The sequence below is a fragment of the Patella vulgata genome, chromosome 2 (assembly GCF_932274485.2).
Source record: "Patella vulgata chromosome 2, xgPatVulg1.2, whole genome shotgun sequence".
Classification (NCBI taxonomy): Eukaryota; Metazoa; Mollusca; class Gastropoda; family Patellidae; genus Patella; species Patella vulgata.
Window position 1 is genome coordinate 75,160,354 of NC_065880.2, and position 12,322 is coordinate 75,172,675.

The 12,322-nt window shown below is 38.6% G+C and overlaps 1 protein-coding gene across 1 annotated transcript; it reads left to right on the forward strand.

Moving 5' to 3' along the window:
- On the forward strand, positions 1 to 10,078 carry LOC130010286 (histidine N-acetyltransferase-like). The gene is made up of 4 exons (XM_050536999.2): positions 1 to 119; positions 4,412 to 4,634; positions 4,933 to 5,169; positions 9,115 to 10,078. The coding sequence occupies exons 2-4, from the start codon at positions 4,467 to 4,469 to the stop codon at positions 9,676 to 9,678; spliced, it is 969 nt and encodes a 322-aa protein (XP_050392956.2). The 5' UTR covers positions 1 to 119; positions 4,412 to 4,466; the 3' UTR covers positions 9,679 to 10,078.
- Positions 10,079 to 12,322: the final 2,244 nt, after the last annotated feature.

Below are 12,322 nucleotides of genomic sequence, written 5' to 3' on the forward strand. Positions count from 1 at the left end.
GAGTTATGTGTATGTATATAAACTGTCTTATATTAAACGAGAGGTGACAGCTCGACATAAGCAGGTTATTTCCGGACTAAACTAGGGATTGGCGCCAGGGCCCATGTTCAATGAAAATCGTAAGTCTAAGTTTGTCATTTAAAGCTGAACCCTGATTACAAAACTACAGAAATAATTAAATAAAAAAAATTAACACCTTAAATAATCGCCATACTTGTTTTCAAGTTGTAGAACAATCATGGACGATTGTATGGCGTACAAAAACAAGATGCAGGCAACGCCCACACCCAGTTCATGCCTTGTCAACCACACTGTCCACATCCAGTAGACGTGGTACAAGGGTTAATCAGCGAACTGGATGTATGAGATGTGTTGTTGACGTTTGGGAAAGTAGGACGAGGGGAAATGTGTAGGGGGTGAAGTGCTGTAAAGGGATAGTTAGATGTATTATGAATGGTTAGAGTGGCTGTGGTGTTACGGTGAAATACTATGCCGCCACCGTAACACCACAGCTTTATGATTTGTTAGACAGGAGTGATGTAATGGGTGTCAACAACTGGGTATGCTGGTACCGTCGCAACGTAGCCGTGAAATATATATTGTGGGGGGGGGGGGGGGGAAGGGCGGAAACGGAAAAATATACAATGTTGACAGTATGTGCCAGGCATGAGGCTGCGCAGACCGAGCGGCAGCTCGATAGGGAGTGTGTGGGAGGGTCACCCTCATAAAAAAATTTTTTTTTAAATTTCAGTTTTCTGTAAGCAGTGAAAACACTATTTTTGGCGTTGTTTGCGGGGTTAAACCTAAAAATCACATTAATACACCTATTGCACGATATTGTGAAACTAGCTGACGAAGACAGCTCGGGCGGCGATTGTTCGACTCGGGGCTGCTCTGTCAGTATCTAACAAACGCATTTAGTTCGCGTACAACTTTTAAAAACCGAATGTCAGTATGGCAATATTTCAGCTGACTGATTGACATTTTTTCACTATCAGTTTACTGAAAATATTAATGCTACACAATAATTATGTCTGATCAGGTACATATTATTTTACCGGTGTACTTTTGCTCTAAAAATAAGAGAAAAGCTGCCTTACCCAAAACAATAACAAATCTACCAACACAAACAATTTTTTTCTTATTTCTTGAAATGTTTTGTACAACAGCGTGGAAACACGAAATAATTTCTAGTATTATAAAGTCTAGTATTATCGTTCCAAAATATATCCAAAGCAGCAATAAAACGGTTGTTCTCTCCATCAAAGAAGTATGTTTTCACTTCAAAATATTCACTATCTTGTGAAGTAGTTATGTCCCTTGATGTTATGTCAACAACATAGAATTGGTTGGCGTTGTTGATAGATTTGTTATTGTTTAGGTTAAGGCAGTTGTTTCTTATATTTAGAGCAAAAGTACACAGTGGTTTACTTATTTCGTCTAATTAGTAAAATAATATGTACCTGATCAGATAAAATAATTAGGTACCAATAATACTTTCTGTAAACTGTTAGTGAAAAAACGCCAATCAGTCAGGAGGAAATTGGGAGTTGAAATGGCCCTGCTTGATTTATCCATACCGGCGCATACCGGCTTACCACAGTTCGGCAGTTTCCCCGGTGATGTTTCTTGATTTAACCGGAAGTCGACAAAATAATAGCAATAATACTTTCTGTAAACTGTTAGTGAAAAAACGCCAATCAGTCAGGAGGTAATTGGTAGTTGAAATGGCACTGCTTGATTTATCCATACCGGCGCATACCGGCTTACCACAGTTCGGCAGTTTCCCCGGCGATGTTACTTGATTTAACCGGAAGTTGACAAAAATTCGGCCACGGCGTACGCCGAATACGCCGCTTTGTTGGCAGCGGCGATCACCGGCGCAAGATGGTGAACATGTCAACGAGATAAAATTCACGTTAGTTAGGAATGCCATTAAACACAAATATTAAAGCGTTAAAATTAAACAAAATGCTTTAAAGTTGAATTAAGGCTTCGTAAAACCAGATGTTCATATGTCATTTTTTTTTTTTTTTTCAGTAATACTACAAATAATTTTCTGTATTATTTTGCGGTCACTTACTTATAGTAATGCTTTCATGAATACTGTTTTACACGCTCACATTGAAATGTGGTCGTATATTGTCGTCCGTCCGTCCACAATTGCTTGTGGACGCTCTAGAGGCCACAGCTAACATCCGATCAATGAATTTTGATAACTGAACAGCTAAATCCATGATATTAAATGTTTCGTATTCTAAACGTTAGCATGTGACGGGACTTGATATTTAATTAATGAGTTGTTACTTTTATTCAGATTTTATTGTATTATAAATGTTTCATTACCGAAAAAAGTAAAAATATGCGACAACTCTTGTTGACTGCACGGACGCTTTAGCTGCTGTGGGCGCGTGTTTCGTTGCCTGGCAACCTATCGTTATTAAAACATGTCATGTTACCGGTTTAATATTATCCGACGCCAAATTTATTATCAGCCGGGTCACTTGATTTGCTCTGATACGGTAACCTGACCGGCGTACGCCTTGTACAAACCGGCTCGCCTATCGGCGGACAAATCAAGCAGGCCCCATGCTAGCCGGATGTGGACAGTGTGGTTGACAAGGCGTGAACTGGATGTGGGCGTGGCCTGCCTCTTGTTTTTGTACGCCGTACAATCGTCCATGATTGTTCTACAACTTGAAAACAAGTATGGCGATTATTGAGGGTGTCAATTTTTTTTATTTGATTATTTATTTAGTTTTGTAATCGGAGTTCAGCTTTAACTACTAGATTTCACTAATAAATATACGTAACTTCCTGTAAGTTAAGGGCAAGTGGTATCCAAAGGCAATATTCAACATCAAAATTTTCCTAAAGTTAAGTTACCTTAACTATAAGTGTTTATAGGCCTCCCACCAGAATTTCTAGCTTGCTTAGAAACACGATTTTGCATTTTGCATCTCCTTGCATCTCCTTGCTACACGGAGTTCCGTAAAAAATGTTTGCTCAAATTCGCTTTATAGGGCCTTATGAAACACTATATTTATACTAAATTCTATATTTATACTAACAATTCTGAATTTGGCATAAATTAAATACTGGCGAAAACACCAGATGCATTAATTCAAAGCGTAGTGTATTGGTTAAATTTTGATTTAAACAAAAATGCTAAAAACATAAAGAAGAAGGGAACACGGTTAGGGCTAAATATTAAGGTCACCTGCAAAATTCGTCAAGGTCTAACGCTAGCCCTAAACCACAATCTCGTCAACAATCACGTCCCCTAAGCCTATTTACATCTCGCGAACTTGCCGAAATCTGCAGGTGGCCTTAATATTTAGATTTAAAAAGGGGGAAAACCCGGGATTTCGGAAATCCATTAAATGTACAAGGTACAAGTATTTACCTCCCTTTATAACAAATATCAATAATATTATTATTGATAACAGTATTTAGTTTAAACAATTTATTCGATAAACTAAATAGGATCTACTATACAAGTTCTCCCCAGAACTGTTTCTGTTATAACCGCCGTAAACCTTTATCTATCTTCTATATACTAATATTTGTGACTGTCGTTTGTCTGTCTGTTTGTCTGTCTGTCTGTTCGGGGTTGGCGGCTACACTAGGTCTGCCCCGAGTTTGAAATTTGGGTATAGGGGTAGCTCGGACCGGGGAGTAACATAGTCCAGGTGGCGTTAGTCTACCACTTCCGGTTTCGGGGTTATGACCCCCGAGCGAAGCCGGTCTGTACGGGGTTGGCGGCTACACTAGGTCTGTCCCGAGTCTGAAATTTGGGGTATAGGGGTAGCTCGGACCGGGGAGTAACATAGTCCAGGTGGCGTTAGTCTACCTCTTCCGGTTTCGGGGTTATGACCCCCGAGCGAAGCCGGTCTATTCGGGGTTGGCGGCTACACTAGGTCTGCCCCGAGTCTGAAATTTGGGGTATAGGGGTAGTTCGGACCGGGGGATAACATAGACCAGGTGGCGTTAGTCTACCACGTTCGGTTTCGGGGTTATGACCCCCGAGCGAAGCCGGGTATCCTGCTAGTTTCAGATAAGATTTGAGGCTAAAGTTCTAACAAATATTTGAATTAAAAATATTTTCATAAAAGTATTATCAGTGCAAGGGAGCCGCGGTGACTCAGCAAGGGGCGGACTCACTTTCCAGGAGGCCCGTGATTCGTTCCATGTTGGCATGTATCTGTGTTGGTGGTGTAAGTCCTTTCAGTTGCAGGTACTTGATGACTGCCCTAATGTCAGTTTTGTTCATATATGATGTCAATGGGTAGGTTCACGAGATGTTCTGGTACGAAGACAGCAATAAAACTACAGTTGCAGTTCTATGATTCATTCAATGATTGTACGTGTTGGTGGCAAAGGTTCAACCCAATTGATCTGTCCTTTTCAGATTTAGAACTTTTTAGCCCGGTCTCGTAGGAATTATTTAAACCCGTCTTATCACAATGGCCAGTGAACGTGTATACAGACGAGCAACTCTCGATGATAAAGAAGATGTGCTTGGTATGTCTGATAATATTTATGATGGTCGGGATTACCTACCAGAACTCTACGATGACGTAATATACGATAACGACATGCGGGGATATGTTTGCGAAGAAAAGGGAAAAGTGGTAAATATTTTTATTCTCAACATAACGGATTTCCTATGCTGTTATTAATTGGGCAGGCTACGATGTCGGATTGATCTGGAGTACCTCACTCTCAATGGGGGCGTTCGGGTAATGTCCCTTGGGCTGGGACTGCCGAGTTCTACAGTTTAAGATCGTCTCACCAGCTAATGCTAGTAGTAGGTTACAATCTGTATTCAGTGAATGTCAGTTTATAGTTTAAAATCATCTCACCAGTTACATAAACACACATAAACTTTGTCGAAATCAATTATGTTGGTTCGGTGTTAATATTTTTCAGTTGGGATTCTTCTTTGTCCATATTGTTGATAACAGCGAGACTATCGTAAGAAGAGCCGGGAGGGTAAAGTCCAGTCACCAGGGTCAGGGTATATTTAGAAATTTGATGGAGTATATGATGAGTGATTGTGCTTCGTTACCCAAAGTAAGATACACCTCTATCGCTATTGATGGGATACCTACAAAGCAGGTCTCAAAATTTTTAAAGAGAGAGAATTATCGACATGCACATGCACATGTAAGTACATTAAAATATCTGAATCTTAAATTATTACTCGAAAAAGCTCGCAACAAACACAGTTTAAACCATACCGGATTATGGGGAAAAATCATCGGCGATAAAACAAAAATAAACCAATTTTCTCCCGATGACTCCAGATGCTCCTGATGTTTTTGCTCATGAGAAATGACACTTATTATGCATCGGAGATGGTCCTGTGGAAGCTTATTAGTGCTTTGGCTATGATCATAAAGCTTCTGGGAATGTCCGCCGAACAATTGCCGTGAATCATAGGGGATGGCTCCCAATAATCAGGAAAGCTCCGGGGTACCTTCGCCGGTAATCAACATCATCGAGTATCGGCAGCACTTATTCCTTGGTCATACTAGGCATTTTTTCCTCGGCAATGTACTACCGCGTGCAATTGATGAGCCTCGTGGGTCCTCGGGGAAGCTTTGGAGGCATCGCGAGCCATTTGAAACCATCGGGAGGCCTCGGGCGAACTTCAAAAATGTCAATGCTTGCATTGAATATTCTCCGATATGTTTTCGACGTTTTTCGGGAAAGCCCCGGGGATGCTTCCTTGTCCAAAGTTTTCTCGAATTTTTTTCCCGAGACATCCACGTAGCATCGGGGATGTCTAGCCGAAGTATCAGGCGACCTCAAAGGATATTTGAATCGGGGATGCCTCGCGAGATAAAGTATTTCGAGGAAGCTCCGGAGATGCCTTCCCGGCGTGTTTTCGAGACAAAACGTAGAGAATATATCGGGAAAAATTGCAATTCTTGTTTTGCAGTTCTCCCGAGGTCTCACGATGGGTCCACATGGCTCGCGACGCTCCCGAAGCTTCCCTGTGACGCCGGTGAACCTGTTCCCTACGCCTCCTGAGGCTCATCAATTTTCACCGGTAGTACATTCCCGAGGCAAAAAATGTCCAGTGGGATCTAGGCATTATAGGTTATTCTATTTGCTTAAGACGATTGCATTCTTTCACATGGTATGTCCGCCTGGATTACGAATAAAATTTAGATGTTCTGGTAAATGAACTCTTTTGAAATAACAGTTCAGTGGCGTCAAATGTCTATACTTACCAGTTGGTCAAAATTTCGGTACCTATCCTGGGTCATGACATAATTTCCAGAAACACTGATAGTTAATGTCTCTAACGCTTTCACTTTTATATGTGTTTCCCCGTCTTTAAAAGCAGCGAACTTAGATTCCACAAACATCATTTGAACAAGATATCGTGTAGATTTAGAGTTTGGCTCTCATCGCGTGCTGGAGTGTCCGATTACATGCTAAGTTATTATTATTAATAGTGTTGTGGGGTTTGTTCCCAAATTTTTAGTGGCTGAGCCAGATTACTTTCTGCATAGCCTTCTGGTGATTAATGACTTACAGTAAAAGATGCACTTACAGTAAAAGATGCACTATGTAAGAGCTAAATCTGCCTAATGCAGATCTTTCATATGACTTCCAATGTTATATAAACTATTATTGAGATATTTATTCACATGACAAACCTAATCAACTCTCTAGGTCATCGGTTGGTCGTGATTCAGACACGATCGCCATTTAATGATTAATTTAAAAAGGGTGAATCGAGACTTTGTTTATTATCGTAACAACGGTAGCAATGACAATCGAGACTACGCTGTTCTTCAAGAGGTCATAACTCCGATCTGAATAAAGTAATTATCTATTTTTTAACTATTATAGCGAGAACTGTCAGCATCGAAATCTTAGATAATGCATCTTTAAATAAGGAAATAATATTTTCCTCGATTTAGCTTTTATGATTTGTCACTTTCACTTTCGCTGACAAATCAAGTAACCATTTTCCACAACTCGGTTTGTCACTTCCATCAATACTTTCACTTTCACAATCACTGATGAAAGTGAGGTGGCTTGTCGTTTAAAATGCAACAATAATTGACCGTGGGCGAATTTGATTTATAATGTCTCCGGTCACATCACTGGTAAGCTGATATCGTTGACTTATGAATCCGGGCCTTTTAGTATTAACAATGTTCGTCATTATATCATATAAGTGGCCATTATTTTAAAGGAGCTAAGTCTCTAACTCAATATCATCCAAAGTTTTACACGTTGAAAACACGAATTATTTGTCAATTCAAATCTACATTGATGTTGTTATCTTACCGCGAAAGGGCAGGCTTCTGATATCCAATATTTAAGACAAAATAAACATTTTACCATTGGTACAGGAATCGTGTACCGTAGTGCGTTTCATCGTCATTTGTAACAAGTGACCAGAAAGAGCGAGGCTAGACATATTCCACAACTCATGTCATACGGCAACGCCATAACTTATCTGGAGAGCATGCGCAATAGACTGGAATAACCAGACGCTAGAAATTTCTATTCGGTTGAGACTCATGCCGTATTTCGCTGAACCTAACTGATTTGAAATTAGAGTCAAAACGGAAACAATTGAATTTAAATCAGTTTATATACAATCAGATTACATTATTATGCGTTGCGACCCATTTGGGTCAATTTCTAGGTCCCAAATATTAGCGATTTAGCTCCTTTAAACTAATGTTTAGTTTGTATAGAAAGTGGTTAGAAATTATACATTTGTCTTAAATTAGTAGGTCTATAACAAGCTATAAAAGATGTCACTGCTGGTGTAAAAGCGTGACTATTTATAACAGCCATCACTATTGAATACACAAACTGGGACAATAGTGGCGTGTATCATTCAATAGTAACGGTTTAAACACCTGATTGACCTAACACCAGTCCTAGTTAATGACTTCTGTTTTGATTACTACCAATATAAAAGGACATATTTGATCTGCTAGTGTCGTATATATAGTGTCGTTATGACTTCTGCCTGATTACTACCAGATTTCACTAACTAATAAACATTATGTATATAAAATGACATATTTGATCTACTAGTGTCGTCTATATTCAATTATAAAAGTTATTTAAAATAAATGATGAAAGAATAATGTATTGAAAATTTCAGTCAAATTACTTTATTCTGAACAAAGTTATCACGTAATTTTTGACTAGAAATAGGAGTCAACTCTCTCTTCACCGTCTCCGAGAATGGCCGATCGTTTGATTGACAGGCGTTAACTCCACCAACATAATCTCGATTATCAAGTAACGTTTTCAATGGCTGTGGTACCGTTAGTCATTCGGAGTGAGACGGGGTTGCAATTCAATTAGTTTCACATTTATTTTTACTACAAATTAAAAATAAGACTGTTAATATATAGATAAGAAGCGAAAGTTTGAAAGGAATGGACCAAATCAATGAGGCATAATTATAGCCGACTTCTTAATTGTTAGCCTGCGTGTACTCTTGTAGTTGTACTGTAACTGGTAGGCCTACGTAACTCCCGAAGCAGACAAATAGGAAACAGTGATCCAATGGGGCTGCAATTCAACTGGGGTGATGCGATGTTTATCAATTTCCATAATTTTTCTGTAAACGCAAATGACAAAAGATCGTACAATACCGACATCCAAACTCTCATTTTAACTACAACTAAACATAATATCAAGGCCGTATATATCGAACTTTCAATCAAATTGACTGCCATGCGGCTTTTCTAAAATGATTTAATTTATAATGTTGAATAGAGACTAAATCTCGAATAACAAGTACCGTTGCTACGAAAATAAACAATCTATGCCTCATCTTTCCAAATCTCAAAAACGCGATAGCTTCGCTCAGAATAAAGTCATTTGAATGAAATATTCAATATATTCATTTTGCATTATCTATTTTTGAACTACTATGTCATGAACGACAAGCACAAACCTTACATAATGCATCTTTAAGAACGCAGTTGTACGTCTGAAAAATACGTACCCATGGCTGCACCCATATCTGGGCAAGTAAAATATAAATTAAACAAATATCATCATTACTATACAGATCACTATTCTCGACTACAAACTATACTGATCTTTTTTCTTCAGAATTTTCATCTGTACAAGTTTAATATCGGAGAAATACCAACGATTTCTCTTGAGAACAACGCCTTGCTTATCCAGGAAATTACTTCCAACATCTTGACAGACATCTTGAAAAATCAGACATCACGTGATTATCTTTTCCCGGATGACGTAGTTAGAATTCATAGTGTGCCTTTTAAACCCATTGAAGCCAACATAAAAAGTTTTGTAAATAAAAGAACATACATTATAGGCAGTTTCAATAAATACAAAGGTGAAGAAGAAGTCGATATTAATGACCTTGACCTTTGTAACATTCGTCTGATGACCTTAGCAAGTTTCTATACCTGTAAGGATGGACTGGCATACCAACTTGACATATTTGGGAACAGAACAGAAGACTTAGGAGATCATTTGTACTATCACATGCAGAAAATCAAAACCATGGCGAACAGTCACGTCACTTCTGGTGTAATGACTCCTAGTGATATGGAGTTTGGCGACGTTGAGAAACATTTCAAGCCTTACGGGATCTCTAGGAAGCAACTATCATTCTGGGAGACACACATTTTCACCAAAACTCTGTAACGCCTTGATTTGTCAGAATATATAGTACATTAACAAAACAAGTTTAATTTTAAAAAAATTATTCATAACTGTGTCCATTTAGTGTGTATATCGGTTTCTGTTGATTTCACAACTCCATCTATTGTGATCAACGTCGACTGGTAAAGTACATATTTTTGATTCAATATCGCACCAATTCTTCTCAGAGAAACCTGTAATATACTAGTCGTGTACATTATTTAGTAGTGGTTTTAACTTAAGGGATTCAATAAACGGTCGTATAATTTGCTTTACTGTAGGACAATACTAGTTCCTCGGTGTTACAGCCACTGCCTCTAAGATTGACAAAACATTAATAACAAAATCAGTAACAGTGATAATATGACATTAACTTTATGTCTACTTCAATAAAACTGCTTTTCGGCGAGATATGGTATTTTGTTGATATTCATCGTGGGGTGGGATTGTGGATGGTGCTTTAGATTTGGTACGCACCCCCCCTCCTCCTTATTCACAGCTTCTAAATCCTCTACTGGACCATTTATCCACCCAACCCCCTTTTAAAATCTTGAGCAGGTCCTGGCGGTTAAAGTTTTCATCCGAGTGACTTGGAATTTACATTCAAATTAGTGAAACGAAGTATCGCTTCATTTTAAAGAATTCATGGGCTAATATCAATGATGTCAAGTACTATTTGAGAGTGGGAAAGTAACATACCAGGTATTTATAAATTAGATTAAGTAACACACCTGTAACACAAAGTACACGTCCATGAACTCATCTAAGAGAGAATATCTCTTAGCCCCCCCCCCCTTGCACTAGCTTTTCAGATTCCTTACAGAATGCGCTGAGGAGAATCCTTTTGGATTGTAACAATTTCTGATATATCGAATTATAGAGTTATTGCCCTTGATTAGGCCATATAATCGTCTCAAATCGTCACTTATATTTTACAGTATTACGATTTGTTGTAGTTATATCTGGTTCACAGCTAGTTCTCTGGTGGTTCGACCTATTTATGACCTATTATGACAACCATACTGTGTAGCGCCTTGAGCATGCATGGATGTATGGAACTGTGCACGGTATAAATATACATATTATTATTATTATTTGCCTAAAGACTTACAATGCGATAACCTTTGTGGACTTCTTAGTTGATGTGATTAGTGCAATATATTTTTGAATATAGTCGGCAGATACTAGAGAAATTAGTTCATGTGACAACAGGCTTAACCTCCACCCAGAAAGGGGGAAGTGTGACAAAGTGATTTATATTTCTCACCAAATTGAACAGTATCATTTAGGTACATAGAACTTAATGAACTCTGCTAGTTTTAACAATATATGATTTTTGACTTTCACCTCTATATAAACATCTGTTAAGCACGAGCTTATTAAACATGTAATTGATTCAGTATGTTCTTTACAAACTACGTGTGGTCTTTGCACACGCTCCGCTTTACTTCAAAGGAATATGCATTGGTCAGTAGTCATGCCCGTACGTAACTAACGTACGAAAATTAATTGGTGGCTAGCTTTTTTTTCGCACGTATACAGTGAATGGCCATTTTGCTCAGTAATCCCAGCCAGAATTTGGCTATTTTCTAAATTTGCGTTAAAGTTTAAAATATTTGGTTTAGAACTGAAATACATTAACTATTAGTCAATCCCAACGCCAAAAACATCAACAGAATTGATTGTGTATATCTGAAATAGACCCGACCGACGCACAAAATAGTGCAATATGGCGGCCTCTATGAACAACCCTCGCAGACGCTGTCATTGAAGACAACGTCAATTCTATGAGTTGTAGATGTTATTTTTGTGAAAAATCATTGGAAGAAGAGAGAACATGTTGGGACTGTACGAATTATATAGTCTTTATGGGTGCATCGGACACAATGCTGAAGATAAACCTAATGTTTACAATGTTGACCTCTTGACCCATTGACGCCAATGTCATGATCTGTGATGTGTAGATCACGTGATATGGATATCATGGCTACTGACTGTGTCTGAGATACTTCTCCGCAGGTAGCGTGTCTCAGATGTTCAGAATGTAGTCATGCCGTGACGAGATAAAAGAGACAATTGCATGTATGACCATGTGTGCAAGGGTATATATTGAGGAGAGAGGAGCCGGGAGGAGAAGAAAGGGTCGGACGAGTGTATGGACTCACCCGAGTTCAGCCGCTGCCTTGGCAGAGGGGCAGAATGGTAGATCCAATATGGTTACATGTATTCCTGTCGTAGTAATAGTTCCAGTATAGTCTAGTTTTTGTAGTGTTGATGTATTTATGTAGATGTGTGATACACTGTTCCCGTTGCAAATAAATGCTGTATTTACTAAACTGGTCTACTGTTATCACCAACGATAGTGTTACAGAAGTGGTAAAGAATTTCGAAATAATGGCGAAAGAAGATCATAAAAGTAAAATCAAATCTGTTGCGAACAAAATAAACCCGTATAATTTAATGACGAAAATCAAATAATTTGGTCATATGGCAACTAAAACTACTAAATGTTTCGATTAACGTCGCCTTCACAAGGTTGACGGACACAAGGCTAAACTCAAAAATAACATGTTCAGCGAATATCAGGTGAACATATGGGTAAATTCTTGAAGTCCACGTAAAACACCACTTCGAATGCTGGTGTAAC

Excerpts from the sequence above, each read along its gene's own strand:
- LOC130010286 (XM_050536999.2), top strand. The coding sequence starts at position 4,467 with ATGGCCAGTGAACGTGTATACAGACGAGCAACTCTCGATGATAAAGAA. Across the intron at positions 4,635-4,932 it reads GCGAAGAAAAGGGAAAAGTG|TTGGGATTCTTCTTTGTCCA; the intron begins GTAAATATTTTT and ends AATATTTTTCAG. Across the intron at positions 5,170-9,114 it reads ATCGACATGCACATGCACAT|AATTTTCATCTGTACAAGTT; the intron begins GTAAGTACATTA and ends TTTTTTCTTCAG.